At 43.0% G+C, this 18,338-nt stretch overlaps 1 protein-coding gene across 3 annotated transcripts in view; it reads left to right on the top strand.

Annotated features, from left to right (window-relative positions):
- Positions 1–18,338, top strand: part of reln (reelin) — a 92,461-nt gene that overhangs the window by 51,500 nt on the left and 22,623 nt on the right. For all 3 annotated transcript variants that reach the window (XM_056416793.1, XM_056416792.1, XM_056416794.1), the window contains exons 5-24: positions 1,873–1,905; positions 2,019–2,097; positions 2,217–2,313; positions 3,502–3,553; positions 4,748–4,856; positions 5,349–5,589; positions 5,855–6,000; positions 9,703–9,854; positions 9,952–10,064; positions 10,779–10,987; positions 11,463–11,591; positions 11,690–11,799; positions 11,982–12,048; positions 12,298–12,531; positions 13,490–13,651; positions 14,366–14,602; positions 14,866–15,058; positions 15,804–15,916; positions 17,429–17,566; positions 17,704–17,890. In XM_056416793.1, the coding sequence (XP_056272768.1) occupies positions 1,873–1,905; positions 2,019–2,097; positions 2,217–2,313; positions 3,502–3,553; positions 4,748–4,856; positions 5,349–5,589; positions 5,855–6,000; positions 9,703–9,854; positions 9,952–10,064; positions 10,779–10,987; positions 11,463–11,591; positions 11,690–11,799; positions 11,982–12,048; positions 12,298–12,531; positions 13,490–13,651; positions 14,366–14,602; positions 14,866–15,058; positions 15,804–15,916; positions 17,429–17,566; positions 17,704–17,890 (2,801 nt within the window). The remainder of the gene's footprint in view (positions 1–1,872; positions 1,906–2,018; positions 2,098–2,216; positions 2,314–3,501; positions 3,554–4,747; positions 4,857–5,348; positions 5,590–5,854; positions 6,001–9,702; positions 9,855–9,951; positions 10,065–10,778; positions 10,988–11,462; positions 11,592–11,689; positions 11,800–11,981; positions 12,049–12,297; positions 12,532–13,489; positions 13,652–14,365; positions 14,603–14,865; positions 15,059–15,803; positions 15,917–17,428; positions 17,567–17,703; positions 17,891–18,338) is intronic.

Genomic DNA, 18,338 nt, shown 5'->3' with positions numbered 1-18,338 from the left:
TACCAGCAATCTGGTTTTAGTTCATGCTCCGCTCAGGTTGAATGTGTAAGATGAACACATGTAAACTGAGCACAAAACTGCATATATAATTTGTTTATTACAGTGTAATAGGAATCTTAATAGGGTACAAGAAACATGAGAGAGTTGCACATGCTGGGATTGATGGCTCCTCTAAACGTGTTTTGAATCAGCCGACATTTGGAGGATTAGAGGGTGAGGAAGGGAGAGCGCAAAGGGAGACAGAGTGGGAGTAAGAGGGCCCTTTGATCTGCTTTTAATGGGCTTCATCGTGGAGCTCGGGCTCCAGCCATGGAGCTGAGCATCAGGGCCCACCAGAGCGGCAGCAACAGCCACTGAACCGCCCAGCTCTGTCACACAGGACTCAAAGACTCCAACTTCTGCAGTCAGCATGAAACTTTTCCATCACTCTGTGAATAGTAAATCCATTTCTAAGTGCCCGACATTTGGATCCAATGGGGAGAAATTACATGACAGCGTGAGCTCCAAATAAAGACATGTGCGGAGCCATTACGATAGTAAGACATCTTTCTTTTGATAATCCCTCCTCTCTTGATTCACATTCCTTTGTTTGTATGGGCTTTTAGGTGGGCGTCTCAAATGTAAGCCCCTCTCTCTGAGGAAATTGTAAAACTGCTGGAAGGTTTCAAAGAATCTCTGAAGTTACTCTTAACTTTTGAATGAGTGTGTTATCGCAGTGTGTTTTATCAGGTGGGCAGACGAATGGAGAAGACTGCGGAAGATTATCCTTCTCTTCTGTCTTTAAAATAAAAAACCCGAGCAAAGCAGAGTGAAGCTCAATGGGATTGAAGGATCACATGTTCTCTAAGGTTGAAGCCACTGTGCCAAACCCAACAGGGACTGATAATGCAACAATTTTAAAGTATAAATTCCCTAATATGGATCACCAATATAAACTCATGAAAATGTGCTGACCAAGATAAAACAAAGGTGCACTATGATTCATGTTCTCTGTAGCTGAATCTTAAATATACAAAAGGGAAAGTTTTGAGTTTGACTATCACCTGGTCACATTTTTGTTGGTGCAAGTCTGAGTTTAGTGGATGACATTCAGCAAACTGCATTATATGTCACACCCTTCCTGTCTCTCTTTTCCTGTGTGCACCAGCTAATAAAACACCCAAACTAATATAGCAACATGTCCTCAGTTTGATTTATTACATCTTAAACATCACAACTCATAAACTCAACCTTTTCTGGAACAAATGTCACCACCCATACAGCACTTTGCAACTTTGTGTTTTTCCTAAAACGTGGGTGCAGACTGTATTTTATTGTGTTCTCAGTGATTAAGTCAGATCCAGTGTGTTTTCTCAAACCCATGTTTGATTCATCAAGTCTGAACACTCACCACCTCCCTCCCCCTCTCAGAGCTGTGTATCCCCTGGGAGAGATTGAGAGTTGAGTCTGTTTGCTAGGCACTGGCCACACATTAGAGCACACAGCTGCCTCTGGGGTGGATGGCGGTTAATTGGCATTGAACCATTAATCATGGCCGCCCGGCCTTTCATTACTGAAAGGAATTAACATCAGCAGCCGTGGTCGGCCAGGACACAGGGAGAGTTTCACTCAGAGATGACATAGGAATGAGCCCATTTCGCTGCGCCTAATGACCCTACACTCCCCCCCCCCCCATACAATTAAGAATACAAAACTGTACATTTACTTTTGTTCATACATTACCATGAAGGTTCACTTCCACTGCTCTCAATCGGCCTTCTAAAACAAACTGCCTTCAAATGAGGTTCAGAATTGGCATCAGACTTTTCATGTGCATACTAGATGTTGCTGCAGAGTAACTCACAATGTTTCCTTTCCTCTTCTCTGCTTCAGCTCCAACCGAGTCCCCGCTGAGACCTAGTCTTGGTGAGTCTGCATGCTTTTCTTTTGATATTATAAACACACTGGTAATGGCAACATTAAAGACAAGGTATCACACAGGCTGTGGCTAACTGTGAACATATGGTGTGTTGGTGCAGTGGAGCTCCATGGAAAACACGCTGTGCTGCGTGACGACTTTGACTCGAACCTACAAGCAGAGCTGGACCCGAGCATCTGGTAGGTGAAAAGGTTACGACTCTTCTTGTGATTCAAAGAGTTCACTTGTTTTCTAAATCTTCGGTGCGCTCCCTTGATACTTCTTGCTTATGTTCTAACTCAGTTTCCTCTCCTCTCAGGTCTGAGTGCACTAGCTGTGAGGTGGGAGAGCAGTGTGGCGTACTGATGCATGGCCGAGCGGTCACTTTCTGTGAGCCCTTTGGAGAACGAGAGCTGGTAACTGCCACCTTTGACCACACGGCCACCGCTGTACAGTTAACAGCCCGTTGACCGTGCATCCGAACCAACCGCTGGGTAGCCACAACCACAGCTGCAGTAGATGACAGCGTCCGAGCTGTGACCACAGCAGAATCTGATGTTTTAACGTCTGCATCTCTGTCAGCTCTGCACACATGTCTACACATGTCTCACAAAGAAGCTGATGTCTGATTGTGGCCGGAAATTTGCCTTCAAATTAATTGCTAAAAAATCAGTCATCCAAAACATGTACGTGCGTCTACTCGTCAGCGAAAGCAAACTTGGATAGAAAATCACATAACTGGCTGTGGAAATAGAAGAACTGATATCGCTGCTTACACATTCACACAACTTCATGTGTCTCCTGATTGGTTTGTATTATTTTCATTATTTGTGTCAGCTGGTTATACAACTTTGTACATAGCAGCTTTTTTTATATCATCTGCCAACTTCAACTCAAAATATCTCCAAAACTAACTTCTCAAACCATGCTCATTTCACAGTAGTGAAATACAGCAATATCAGGAGGCTGTCTGACATACGCACACACACATGATGGCAACACACACTCATAATTGCTTATCAAAACATTTCATGCCCTCGGTCTATCTTTACAAAGTTGATTTCAGACTGTTTATTTTGCTGTAAGAGATGAAAGCCGGTCAACAGCAGAGACGCGTTTAGTGCCTCATGAGTCTATTTACTTTTCTGATAAACAGTTGCTTTCGTCTGTCACTGTTCCAAATGTTTGCTGCTGCCGCTGCTGCCTGGCAGCGCTTCTGTCAAGAGCCCTAAGCACGCACATCCAGAAACACAGAGAGGTTTACACACAGAACGGCTCAGATACAATATCATTGACAATGACAACATCTATTCATGTGCACACACACAAACACACACACACACACACACACTTACACTTCTAGTCTATTTGTGTTTTATATGTTCTACTCGCCTCCAGGGGTTGACGTTCTCACCCTTCGGCAGAGATGTGGCAAGATGTTAAAAACACTTCACAACATTGTTTGTGAGGAATACCGGTGCAACAGACTAACTCCAAACTTTTAACCTCCGCGAAACAAAAGTTTAAAACACTTATATAATATTCATTTATTATTTTGATAATTCACGGGTGATATCCTAAACTGCTGTGTGTATCCTCCCCAGACCACTGTACCTCTCAACACTAGCACAGCCTCGGTCCTGCAGTTCGCCCTGGGTGAGTATTAAATCTCATATGCAGGTTGCAAATGACACGTCAAAACATATTTAGTTTGACAGGCTTTTATACAGTCGTATACCTTTTGAACCCTGTTCAAATATCTCGGACCCTGCGTGCTGCAGTGTTTGGCAGCCAGAACAATAGACTCCTGTGTCATCCTCAAGAAATCACCATGTTTTGTCCTGTTTCATGCCAGTGGGTTTTTTCTCTCTCTCTGCCTCTCCTATCACAATAATGAATTATTTAACATATTCTGAAAAGACACCCAGAAGGTCATGGCAGAGTTTTCAAAGAACGTGTCATGTTGTATTTTTAATGTCCATTACATCCATTCCCCAATTCTCATGGGAACATGGCTGGGAGGAAATAAGAGCACATACTGTATAGACAACCCCCCTCTCCTCCCGTCTCCCTCCTCTATGTTTCTTTCACTCTTTTTTCCCCGATTTCTGGTTCCGTCTGTCTGTGCTCTCGTTTGCCGGTCATTAATATGAGTTTGTGATGCCGTAGTGTTGTGTAGACAGAAGTTCAGCAGAGCAGTGCATTGGAGTGGTGGCCGGTTAATGCTCGACCTTATTCAGTGGGGATGGGCCAGCACGGCAAGACGCGGATGCTGCACACCGTCGGGTGGTGTAGAAGATGGGGGAGAGCAGGGGAGGAGAGAGGAAAGGGTGGGATGTGGGGGGTTAGCCTACTTTGTCCATTAGCCACCTTTGACCCCACCAGCTCCCACAGCACGCACACAAACCCACATTTACAAGACGTAAAAATCGTCTGATCCTACACAAACCTGTCAAGCAGAAATGCACAAGAACGTGGTCACGCATACACACATGTACTCACAGTGTCAGGCTGCAGTCGGCTCGAGGGTCTCTGGTCCGACATCGGCTCCTCTGATCACCTCTGCGTCCGTCTCTTAGCCCTGTTAAGCTGCCGATCACTTAGTTCCACCACAACACTGTTTTAACCTAATTTTCCACTTGGCTAAAGGGGGAGTGTGGGAGCAATCAGTCAGAAGAAGCCACCGGGCCGGGCCAGCTGCCCCTCAGGGCATACTAAGGATCATTGCCCTGCTGAGGAGATTCAATTGTGGAAAAAAGGAAACTTGCTAACATGTTCAGTAGCTGTTCCCTCAACAAGAGTGTTAACTGTCATATGTGTCTGTCCTCTGTGTGCATTTGTATTCCCCAGGCTCAGGCTCCTGCCGGTTCAGTTACTCAGACCCCAGCATCACTGTGTCATACAGCATAAGTGGTAACGCCAACACCTCAGATGACTGGATCACACTGGAGAGGATCAGGTCTCTCTCTCCTCTTCTTCCTTCTTCCTCATCCATCCCACAGTCCTTCCATCTGTTATGAACACCCGTCCTTTTTTTTTCTCCCTCATTCACACCTCCCCCTCTCAATTTGTCATTCCTCTCCTGTTTGTTTCTCGATGATCCCCCTGTTTTTCATCCCACTATCCCTGCCTCTCTCTGTTTAGTCAGCTCAGAGGGAGAACAGAGGCATAATGTAATGATGCAGTCTTCTCACTACAATATTTAGCTGCAGTAAGTGGATGTTGTACTTTTGTATGGACACAGAAACCAACTCATAAAGCAGTCATTCTGAAACCTGCTTTTTCTCAGTTTCAATCCACCATAAGGACAAATAGTATCTTTCCATATGTGGCTACGTCAGCCTCCTTTAAATGTTTAATGATGATTATTTAATGCATAACCAGGTCACATTTAATTACATAAACACAGCCATCACACACAACACCCTCATGTTCTATGTTTCTCCTCCAGAGCTCCAACCAACAGCACCACTGTCGTCCACCTGCTTCCCCTGCCACACCAATCCAAGGCGGATGGAGTTCGTCTCCGCTGGTCTCAGGAGGCCCCCCATGGCCCCGAAGGCTATGAGTCCTGCTGGGGGCTAGACAATGTGCTGCTGGTCAACGCTGCCCACAGAGCCCCCCTCATGGAGGATAACTTGGACCCTCCAAACACTGCCAACTGGCTCTTCTTCCCTGGAGCTACTGTCAAGGTACACCGATAAATACATGGACATTTACATGGATTCCCTTCTTTACACATGGATTTCATTCACAAAGAAATATGCTAGATTGATCAGGCAAATGAATAAACTCTCCGTTGCCCGAAAGACAGCTTTTCAACTTCTGCTCTGCTGCACGTTAAAGCAGAGTACATACCATAATCATGAGGAGCAAAGGAAGAACATTTCCATGTGAACGACACTGCTTAAGTGGTAACCTGTTGACACTTTTAACACCTGTGTTCTTATATGCCAGCATGCCTGTCAGTCCGAGGGCAACGCCCTGTATTTCCATGGCGGTGAGGGAGTTGGCCACAGCTTTGCCTCCACCAGAGACATTGACCTGCATCGTGAGGAGGGGAGGAGCTACTGGGAGGAAGACTTTGAAAGCCCACCGTCAAAGTAAGCCACGATGATGGTCTTATTTCATTCTACACCCCCTTCACAGGAAAATTCTATCAGATTACAATTTATAATTTCAAATAAGAAAAACATGAAATACAACAAAACAACAAACAGGGAACGGTCAAACTAGACTAAACTGAATAATTTACAGATCTACAGATTTACAGGTTACCAGACCTGAGGCAGTCGTATTTTATGTAGTTAAAAGAACAAACAATAGCGACAGAACCAACTCAAACCCACAACAACCTTATCCTTAGTGAATGTAGGGTCAGTTTGGGAGGATAATTGATGCACTGATTTAACACTAGGCCATATAATAGCTGGGAAAGAGAGAGTTAACACAGAGAGATTATTTTGGGAGCATATCAGTGCTCTGGTATTTCTGTGTGTGTGTGTGTGTGTGTGCACATGCTTTGACACCTGTCACTTGTCAGATGCCAAGCGATGCGACATGCAGCGTGTTGCACAAGTGTAAGTCAAGCATGGGGGCTGACACAGGTGAATGCCATGCCCCTGACTGCTACACAGACAGCAGTCCATCTGTTCAGAGTGAGACACACACACACACACACACACACACACACACACACACACTCTCTTGCTTTCAAACACCTACTGGACAGCAGACAGCAAGGTAACACAGTCAGAGTCACTGCAAGAGGCAGAGAGACAAAAGCAGAGAGGTGATGGATAGTGTTACTGCCAGAGAGTAATTAACAGACCTCACGCACCTGGTCTGTCGGTTTCATTAATGAGGAGGAACTAAAACAGGAGGGTGTTTCTAAGGCTGGCCCACACCCTCTCACACCTTACTGCAGCATGCCAACATGCTACACTGCATGCTATCTCTCGCCTATCAGGCGTCGTGGGCTGACACGCGGGTGTGAGGTAGACAGGGGGAGTTTTTGCTCGTGTTAAGGCGACTCTCCACTAAGTAGAGGGGTGACACACTGAGCTAACTTCTGTGAGTGCTAATGAGGATCCTCTCTCCACTGTGCAGAAATATGTGTCAATATGCATGTGTGTGTGTGTGTGTGAGTGAGTGTTTGTGTGTTTGTGTGTGGGTGTGTGGGTGAGGGTGTGAGTGAGTGTGTGGGTGTAGGTGTGTGTGTGCGTGCGCTAGTGTCGCCAACCACAAAACAAAAAGCAATGCCGTGGGCTTTGTGTTGTTGATGTGAAATTGATTTGTGTTAAATCCTTGAAATTGTGACACTCTAAGTATAAAAAGCAACATCGTCCACATGAGGAGGTCGAAAACAGTTGTTCATGTTGTGTGTTTAATACAACCTAACAAAGTATTTCATCATTTATATTAAACCTAACTAAGTATTGTATTTCATCATCTTTATTAAACCTAACTAAGTATTTCATCACCTTTATTAAACCTAACTAAGTATTGTATTTCATCATCTTTATTAAACCTAATTAAGTAATTTATCATCTTTATTAAGCCTAACTAAGTATTTCATCATCTATATTAAAGTATGAATGTGTTGTCACTCTGTAACGTTGTTCGTTCTGTACACATGACATGCTCCTGTCCATCCTCCTCTGTTGCTGTCCTGATCCGGTGTGAGCTCCTGGGTCAGGGATGTCTGTGTACAGATTGTAAAGCCATCTGAGGCAAATTTTTATTTTTTATTTCGGGCTCTAGAAAATAAACTGAATTGAATAGAGGCAAATATTGTACTTGTTACTGTACTGTAAATATTATAACATATGTATAGCTCTTCCTTCTTGTTAAATTTTGTATTTGCATTTCGAAGACGGGACCCTGCAATGGAAGCTTGCATTCCCAGGTTCTCTGTCTTCAATGCAGACCGTGGTTCTCCTGGCTGATCACCTCCTTGTCAGCGGTTGAAGAGGGCTTCGTCCAAAGTAAACTCTTCTTCATGTTTATTTTCCAGGAATTAAATTTTTTCCTTGAACTCCATATTCTCAGTCTGGCGAGTGCACTATCTGACTTTGGTTGCTCAAAGCTCTCCAGCTTCTCTCGCTGTTCTTCCATTTTCTGAAGCAGACTCTCCTCCAGAATGTCCATCTTTTCTGCCTCGGCGTTTGCGGTTTTGTACATGTTCTCGGACATGCCGAGGTTTTGAGCCTTATCCATGAGCATCCTCACTGGTTTTTTAAGGACGTCGCATGTTTTCATCATGGCTGTCTTTAGGACGTTATATTGTTGAGATCTCTTATGAACCGTCTCCAGTTTTTCCCAGCTTTGGATCTCTCACTGGCTTTTGTGGATCTCGATGCAGAGGGACTTCACTTATGTTTAGAAATTCCCAAGGATCTTCATTTCCTTCGTTTTCTCAGGTTCCTCAATTTTTGCTTTGGCAATTTCTCGTGGTTGGCGTAAAGGCAGGTGTTCAGGAGCTCGTACTGGTTTGGGGATGGCATTCAATTGAGGTGTGTTGATGTCTCCCATTTTCTAAAATCCCAGTGGGTCAGGTCTTGGTCCTGGCTGACGTAACCCCACATGTTCAGGTTTTAATCCTGCTTCCTGGAAGGCATTGGGCCGGAGTCTGGCAATCCTTCCATGTGGAACTGATTTCTGTAGAGCTAGTTGTTTAGCTGCCGGTCCTTGTTTCTGCATGGTGTCATTTTCAGAGAATACTTGGAAAGCAACGATGTCTTCTTGGTCGCCACTGGCTTTGCTGTTTGCCTCGGTTGTGTAAAATACTATGGTGTTTTCAACGTTTCAAACAGAATTGAGTCGTTATTGTGAGATGAAACAATAAGTTGAGTGAGTTATGTAGAAGAGAGAGTAAAGAGCCCTATTTAAATACTTCTCAGAGATGCCATAAATCAAAACATTGTGTAAAAAATAGGTTCTAAATCCATCCATCCATTATCAATACCGCTTCATCCTCATTAGGGTCGCGGGGGCGCTGGAGCCGATCCCATAGCTGGAGCTGACATAGGGCGAAGGCAGGGCAGTCCATCTCAAGGCACACAGAGAGACAGACAACCATTCACTCTCACATTCACACCTATGGGCAATTTAGAGATCAATTAACCTGCTGCATGGTCTTTGGTTCTAAATCCAATTACAGTTAAAATCTAGATTCATCAATAAAAAAAAGATATATATTATTAGAGTAATATTAAATAACAGTTATTTGTTCTTTGGTCATTTAAAGGTCCTGTACTTTTACAAACTCCTCCTTTTAAGTTTGAATCATCTTTAAATTCACACCACCAGAAAAAAAGACTTCTCTGATCTAAATATGTGCAAAGTGAGATGTTTGGAGAGCAAAAATGAATTCAATGAATAAAGTCTCATTTGGGGTTGATATTTGCGGAGGTTATAAGTGCTTAAGATTTAGCAATAGATGAAGCCCCTCTATTTACTTTTCTATTAACTTGATTGTAAATTGATTTTTTTTTTTCTTCAACTAAATTTACTCTGAATAATTAGTTGTTGTTGCCTATATTCAGGCCATAAACCCTATTTCTGTGAAAAATCTGAGTTTGCAAACAAATAATTTATGTTTTTTAGGAGTTGTAAATCTTGTGGCATGATTGTTAAATGGCTTGTAATCTTTTTTATGAATGTTGTTGAAATACTGCCACATAATTCATGTACAACTTATTTCAAATGAATAAATATCAAAATGTTTTCCATCAATATTTTGTGTTGAGAAACTTCCTTCGCTTACTAAACCAGTCCTCCCTGTCTGTGTGTGTTTGACCCAGTTGGGACGTAGAGGGAGCTGTCTATGGGACCCAGTGTGGAGAGATCGAGTCGGGCTCAGCTCTAGTGTTTGAGAAAGAGGGTCGGAGGAGAGTGTGCACCCCCTACCTCGACACCACGTCTTATGGAAGCCTTCGCTTCTACTTTATCATGGGTATGGAAACCCCCACATGTATTTGTCTTCAACCACGGTAGATTTGCACACAAGTTTGTTCCACAGCATGAACATGGTGAGGCGTGTCTGTGTTTAGGTGGTGAGTGTGATCCAGGAGAGTCTCACGAGAACGACGTGATTCTGTTTGGAAGGTCCGAAGGCAGGAGGGAACGCGTGGCCCTCGACACCCTTCCTTACTCTTCTTACAGGGTGAGACACACACACACACACATATGTACTCATACTCCAAACTTCAAAACCTTGTAGTATTAACCCTCAAGTGCTCGTTTTGCCGTTTACCAGTAAATTGATATCAATATTCTGTTCTTAGTCTAACTATCCTACCACATAAAATGTTCACATTTTTTTTTTTTTATGTCAGTGTGTCACCATGGTGGCTTGTTACTATGAGGTACCTTTGATGAGATACAGTAATCTTCATCGCAACAGTAGTGTTGTTTAGATTATTAGAATCAATAAAGAATCAAAACTTTGTAATAACTTTGGATTGTTTGTAAAATATGGATTGTTTGTAAAATATGGCTCTGTCATTCTGTTTCTCACGGAAACACGCTTAACTCCCATTCCCAGACATTCTTTTAGAGCTAAAACTATTGGATGATTGATAGATTAGTAATTGGCAGGTATTTTGATATTTGATTAATCATTTATGTAATTTTTAAGCACAAATGCTGAACGTTTACTTGTTCCAGCTTCCCATATGTGAGGTTTTGTTGCTATTGTTTTGCTACAATAAACTGAATATTTGGGGGTTTTGGACTGTTGGTCAATCAAATCAAGCAATTTAAAAAGATCATCTTTCGATATTGGGATTGTAAAATTACTGGCGACTTTTCACTATTTTCTAATTAGTATCTTCCCCCTGGTGTGGTCTGTTCATTCTACCTTCTCCTTCTATGTCAGACTCCTGCGGTGGTATCGGTGGCGCTGCCCACTGAGCTACAAACACCAGTCACCCAGTTCTGCCTGGAGCAGCGGTCCCATGGGGGTGCCAACCGCCACGTGTGGGCTGTGGACTTCATGCAGCTGCTCCCTGTGCTGCCTGGCACCCACACACATGTTGCTCAGTTCTCCATCAACCTCGGCTGTGGCTCCTACCAGCCTGCCAACAGGTGTGACACAGTTTAAAACTAGGTCAGGCGGTGCTTTTATGTGAAAGTATTGCCACTTTTCATGTCCAAATCACAAAATTGGGCTGTGACAAAGAAGACCTCCAGACACCAAGTGAGAGACCTTTGATTCACTCAGTTATTTTGGTTCAAGATGGGTTGACGGTGCAAAGGGAACTTAAGGGAACAATGCTTAAATGTTTCCAAACAGCAGCATCTAGAGAAATCTGAACTCAATTGGTATCTAAGAATAAGAATTGTTAGTTCAAAGAGTTTGTTATGATCGTTTTACATTTCTTCTGGGTATTTAAATCCCAGAGTTTCAAATGTATTCAATTGGGGAGTGCTTTTTAATAAAATAGTAGAAGGAGTAAAGTGACAAGCTTTGCAGTGGAGTCTCGGAAAAGTCATTTTACTTTAATTTAGTTATTAAATTAAAAATATTGAGATCATATTTTCTTCTGTTGTTTTCCATTAGCGTGAGTCTGGAGTTTTCCACCAACCACGGTCGCTCCTGGTCTCTGCTCCACACGGAGTGTCTACCAGAGCTTTGTGCTGGACCCCATCTACCTCACAGCACCATCTACTCCTCCGACAACTACAGCGGGTATGAATGAGTCTGCAAATCATTGTGTGTGATTGTACTTATACGTATGTATCAGTCAGTCACTTTGGATATCATCATATTGTATTTGGTCTCTCCAGGTGGACCAGAATCGCCATCCCTCTGCCCAACGCTGCCCTGACCGAGACGACCCGTTTCCGCTGGAAACAGGCTGGCACTGGATTGGGCAACATGTGGGCTATAGACAATGGTTAGTACTTTACATACAGGTCACATACAAACATTGGTTTTATGTGTAGTTTGACCCTGAAAATGAGCTGCTGAACCTCCTCCATAAGAATTTTTTGGGTCACAGATATTTTGTATTAAAGCTTATCTTAGGTATAAAATCTAATTATTGAATGATCTTTCCATGCCTGTGTGTTGCCTCAGTGTATCTTGGTCCAGCCTGCCTTCGTTTCTGCTCTGGGAGAGGACATTGTTCTCGCACAGGCTGCAAGTAAGGATCTGCTTTTTATTAAACCAAATAAATCCAAAGTCTCTCCTTCAAAATGAGTCTGCTCGTTATCCACCTAATGCCTTACAGCACCAATCACCATTCAAAGTTAATCAAATTGTATTATGGTTATGATTTATTAATGGATTTTCATTATCACTGTCTTCTTTTTCTCGTTTATATCCTTCACTCTTTTTAATGCCTTCCTCTAATCTCCTCTCCTCTCCTCCTCACTCTCTCTCCACCTCCCAGATGTGACCCAGGCTTCAGTGGTCCAGCCTGTGAGCTCGCCTCCCAGACCTTCCCGGCTTTTCTGTCGGAGGGCTTCTCCAGCCCACGCCTCTCCTCCTACCACAGCTTCTCCTCACTTCGTGGGGCTGAGGTCAGCTTTGGCTGCGGGGTGCTGGCCAGCGGCAAGGCCTTGGTCCTCAACAGAGACAGCAGGAGGCACTTGGTTACTGCTCCACTTGACAGTTCCCAGGCCAGGTATTGAACAATCTGATACAAAATGAATAATGAATAATGAATGTAAAAAAAACTAAAACATACAGACACAAAACATACCATGAGGAAACTCACATATATGCTCTTGTAAAAAAAAACGTGGATATGCACATGTTCAGCATGAACAAAAGCTGATTTTGAATCTGCTGATTTTGCCACTCAAATATTTATTTGTAAAACTCTGACTTGTGCTCATCATCTGGCTTTACTTCTGATTAATACTTCAAATGTTCCCGGTAGTCAGCTACCTCACACCCTTTCTTCGTCAATCCCTCTTTCTCTGGTGCCTATGCTGGGAGATGGATTGTGATCATGGGGGTGGGGGGGGACTGCAGATGAAAGGGGCGATGAAAGGAGGGGATGGAAATGTGAGGGAGAAAGATAGAGAGGGAACGATGACATTAGATATGGCATCTGTGGTAGATTGATTATGCCTGTTGAAGCTTTCAGTGTGCCACCTGATGGCCGTATTTAATGCCAGTTTCCTGGCTGATTGAGTGAACAGCTGCCTGAAAGAGGAAACAGCATTGCCATTGAAATAACTGCTCAGCCAAGGACAGAGAGAGCTGGAGGGTGACTGGCAGCCCTAGAAAGATGATAGGAATTACAATAAATATTTCATTAGTGTAGATGGTAATATGTCAAAACATAGAAGAATACAAAAAAGGATGAAAACTTGTGAGAACTATGTTCAGCTAACACGGACACATGGAAGTGAACTCTCATTATCTTCCCCTCTCTCTCTCTCTCTCTTGCTCTTTATTTCCTTCCACCTCCTCTAAACTAACTTTGCCCTCATTCATTTAATCATCTCATCCATCATCCCACCACCTCCCTCCCACTTCTCTACTCTGCATGTCTACCTTTTTTTCGCACTTTAAACGTCCGTACTTCTTCTTGCTTTAATTTTCTTTCATCCTCTTGCCTTCGCTCTCTGCAGGTACCTTCAGTTTACGCTTCGCCTGGGCAGCCGCAGCACCCTGAGTTCATGTCCTGCTCCAGACCAGCCAGGAGAGGGAGTCCTGCTACATTACTCCTCAGACAATGGCATCACCTGGACGCTGCTGCAGCACTACGCTTACCAAGGCTTCCATGAGCCAAGGTACCACCTATGTTTAGAGTGTGCGCACGCTTACGCGTACACTTGGGATTCCACAGAGATACTGTGACTCCATTAACACACACAATTGCGCTGCTAATGGTTTGCTGGAGGTGTAAGCCACTGGGACCCATTGAGTCAGTTAGAGCAATCTATGTGTGTAATGAAGACAAAGTGGGCTGGGTTCCAGATGGGCAGGCAGAGTCTCAGAGCTCTTCATCACCACTAGAAAGGTCAACTGTTGCCAATAAGTCAGAGGCAAGTTTTCCACAACTATCTGACCTGCAGGTGTAATTGCAGGTTGTTTCTCTTTCAACATGTATGTTTGTACAAAAGACCAAGATCGAGGAATCAGTCTTGACAAAGAGATAAAAGGTCTGTGTGGTGAACAGATTGGGCAATAAGAATCTAACAAGTGACGCACGATGCTGTATTCATACATCTTGATTGTATTGACCATCTGCATTGTGTCAAAATCTGTTTAGGATTGTCCAAGCAGACTGCAATTATGCAGGCTTTCGATCCAAGTCACAGTCTGATTCCAGTTCAGTCAGCTTGTGTGATTAATTAGAGCTAAAATGTTTGCCATTTCGGATACTAACCCCGAATACACTGTTCTTACATTTGTGCGAATGTGACTATGCACTACTTACTTCAAGCTAGTTTCCCATTAATTGTCAATAAACATAAGTTCAATAATCTCTTCCGCACATCCAGGATTGTGTCAGTTGAACTCCCGGCCGGTGCTCGTAAATTCGGCGTGCAGTTCCGCTGGTGGCAGCCATACCATTCAGGTCGTGGTCACGATGTGTGGGCCCTGGATGAAATCAGCATGACCTCTGTGCTGTTCAACACCATAAGTCTGGACTTCAGCAACGTGCTGGACGTCACCCAGAGTCTTGGTTTCTATCTCGGCCATGTCCAGCCCTACTGCCAGCATGACTGGACCCTCAGGTAGGAGACCTAAAGCTCTGAAACAGGTATTCGTCAGTGGCATTTCAAAGCTTCTGTTTTGTCTGAATATGATTGAATAGTTAAACAGTTATCAATAACTATTATAATAAGTATTTACAACTTTCATTTGCAACAGTTTGTACTTTTACCTGGCTTGTCTTAATTCCTACAAACCAAAAATGATCAGAAGCTACAATAACATAAGAAATGTGCACATAATACATACAGTACAGCATCCTCTCTTCTTACATGTTCTACTCTAGCTTCTCTGGGGAGCCCAGCCCTGGCTTCAGTATTCGTTATGTGGAAACTCAGTCAATGCAGATCGGAGCCTCCTACAGTCTACAGTTCTCGCTGGTCATGGGCTGTGGTCGCGAGCCCTCCCCTCACATTGACACTCAGGTCCGCCTGGAGTTCTCCACCAATCATGGCCTCACCTGGCACCTGGTCAAAGAGGTACTTGTTCTCCATGCTAAGTAATTGTTGACACCAATTATTTTAGCTTTCACGGCCAGTCTCACACCGACGACCGTTGTTTATGACTAAAACTTGTTGAAGTCCTCCTCGAGAAAGACAAGGAAATGTATAATTTATTCATGATCATGAATATTGATTTACTCATTACAGCCTCCATAATAATATGTAAATAATGAGAGTCTTTTAATGGATCACTTTGTTTCAGATGAGAAATTATTGTAATTACTTTTTATCATCCTACGATTAGCCAACACATAGCAATACTTGAATCAGCAAGCAGATTATCTTCCCATGATTCAACAAAGATTTTCTGAGATCACAACTGACTCATAAATATTCATAAGCCACCAAAGTATCTGCCAAGACTGTTATTGCCTTTGGAATTGAATAGGGCGTAATGAGTCCTCCATCAGTGAATGTTCTCTAATTCTCCCTTGTGCATGGACATGCAGTCATCTGGCAAGTGCCGAGTGTAACTCACTGAATGTCCTGTACTTCTAATCCTTGTTTGTGTTCAAGGTCAGACACACTGTAATCCTGCCTCTCTGTAATATGCACTCTCTGAGGGGCTCATGCAGTGGACCAAAAGTCCACAATGACAAATGAAAAACTGTGTTTAGTAATTCAGAATAATCAACATTATGCAATTCCTTTCCCCCCCCGCCAAATGAGTATATATGATAAAAGATATGTTTTAATGAAAGCTATTATTTCTTTCACCTAGGCCTGTCTGCCTGGAATGCCAAGCTGCTCTGAGTTTACAGCTCCCAGTGTCTACCACCCATCAGAGTTCAAAGACTGGAGACGCATCACTTTGTCTCTGCCTCAGAAGACATGGTGAGAAACTCCCATCTGGAGCCTAGACATAGAAAACAAGATTCAGAAAGTCCTCTGATTTCATCTTTTATCTTTCATATCTTTTGTAGTTAACAAGCATAATACACCTGAGATTGAGTCGGATGTATAACACAAAGCAGAAAAAGAGGTCACCTGGATTGTTCATGTCTGCATGTATACGTAGACACGCCCCCTTCACACACATCAATACACAGCCACTTCATTTCCGCCAATGAAATTACAATGCAATTATTATGAAATGACTTGTTCTGTACAAAATGCTCAAATGCACACAATAATTAACATTTCCTTCTATTAATTTTGAAAAACCTTAATACTAAAATAGGGATAACAAACAAACATAAATATTGTGAAAAGTGGAGTTGGACTGAGTCGGACTCTGTCTACCACAATGCATTGCACTGAAGGATAAATGGAAGATGGACGTGAGGAGAGAGAGCAGCGTGATTGAGACAATTCCAAGAGTTGTGGTGCTGAAATACTATATTTAATGTGATCAAAATAACTTATAATATATATTTATTTAATACATTTCTCTCAGTATTTATAATGGGTATTAAACCAGCCGACGTTGATCTGGCACGTTTTAATGGTGTGACAGCAGTGATCAGAAGTGTCATCTACATAGAACTCCCTAGATAGTGAATGAGTGAGTGATTTAAGACACAACCTGTAATTGCATTGTATAAAGATAATAACATTGTAATGTTTCAGTCTAAAGGGCAGCAAGAACTGAAACAAGACCCGTACTGAACCAGCCATCCTGTACTCAACAGTTCCCGAGGAATACACAGACTGCGCACACATAAATCAGCTCACACAATCACATAAACCTTCCACACGGAGCACTGTGACCTCCACCTCCATTTCATTCTGCCACCCAGCCCCTACATAAATTGGTGGTCTAATCTCTGCAGGGTGTGATGAGAGGTCACAGGGTCATGGCAGTAAATGATAATAAAATAGCCGCTGGCCAGTTCTGTATGATCAGGTGCTGGTCTGAATTGATATGGGTCATCGAAGCAGCGAGCCAAGAAACCTCCCTACTTTAAAAACCCCAATATACCTGACCAGCTACGCTTTGACAAACATTTGTCATAGCTCTACATGCACAAGCATGTATCCACACTGCGCACGCATTCACATCCACCATCCACTTCTAACAGAGATGATGTGATGATGATATTGCCCTATTGCAGAACCCACACACACACACACACACACACACACACACACATGAAAATAGACATTCACAGACACATGTGATAAGGTTAATCTTTGCCTGCCAGTACACACAATCCGTAAATCTGTATCCCCCAATAGAGAAGTAGATTAGTGAGTATAACATGATGATGTGGTTGACATGTCTTGCAGTTTTTTTCCTAAACAGTTATCATCGCGTAGTCAGTTATAGTATTTCATTACATTTTATTTTGCTGTAATATAAATCTCGGTAAACTGTTTTTGTGATTGTGTACTTTCTATGTTTAGGTCCAGTGCCACACGGTTCCGCTGGATCCAAAACTACTATGGCGAGCAGGACGAGTGGGCTCTGGATGACATCTACATCGGCCAGCAGTGTCCTAACATGTGCCACGGACATGGTTGGTGTGACCATGGACACTGCAGGTCAGCTTTCTCCCAAAGGATTTTATTTATTGCTTTTTCAACATCAGGCCCAAACATATCTTCTGACTGATGTGTGTGGTATTCTAATTCAAGCAGAGATGAACCCAGAGCAAAGATAATAAGTGTTTCTCTTGTAGGTGTGATGATGGTTTCTCTGGAACAGACTGCCAGCCCTCCTCCCTCCTCTCGTCCAGTGTACTCTCTGACTTTGAGTCCCAGGATGCACTGCTGGCCATGTGGCAGGAGGTGATTGGTGGGGAGGTGGTCCCCCCTGACTTTGGCTGTGGGGTGGTCTCATCTGGCTCATCCCTGTATTTCAGCAAGGTAAAACAACAATAAAATTCTATTCTAATTCAAATTTTAAGGTTATCCAACAAAATTGACATTCACAGTTTAAAGTATAGTTTGGTGGCACGCTTTACCCAGTCTTTGGTGAAAATCTAGATCCATGTGCAGAGAATTTCTTAACATTGCAAGACACTTACTTCTAAGAAGAAAAAAAATGTTGTTATAAAAAAGGTAATTGAAAGGATTGTGCAAACTCGGTAAAGTAACAGTATACAATCTCTGATTACATTATAGTTTTTCCTGGCAAAAACTGTTGACCTTTGACCTCCTAATTGCCTCGACCCTAAATACATGGATGTAATTGAATTCTTCTATGGTTGATTCTTACTGGGTTGAGGTTGCATGTAATTTGCACGAACAGCCTCTCCTTTCTGCTGCAGTGGCATATATTCCAGGATTGACAAAGATATTGGCAAAGTTTCTA

The sequence above is a fragment of the Pseudoliparis swirei genome, chromosome 6 (assembly GCF_029220125.1).
Source record: "Pseudoliparis swirei isolate HS2019 ecotype Mariana Trench chromosome 6, NWPU_hadal_v1, whole genome shotgun sequence".
NCBI classification, from domain to species: domain Eukaryota; kingdom Metazoa; phylum Chordata; class Actinopteri; order Perciformes; family Liparidae; genus Pseudoliparis; species Pseudoliparis swirei.
The sequence above is the reverse complement of the archived record's forward strand: the minus strand, read 5'-3'. Positions and strand labels throughout refer to the sequence as shown.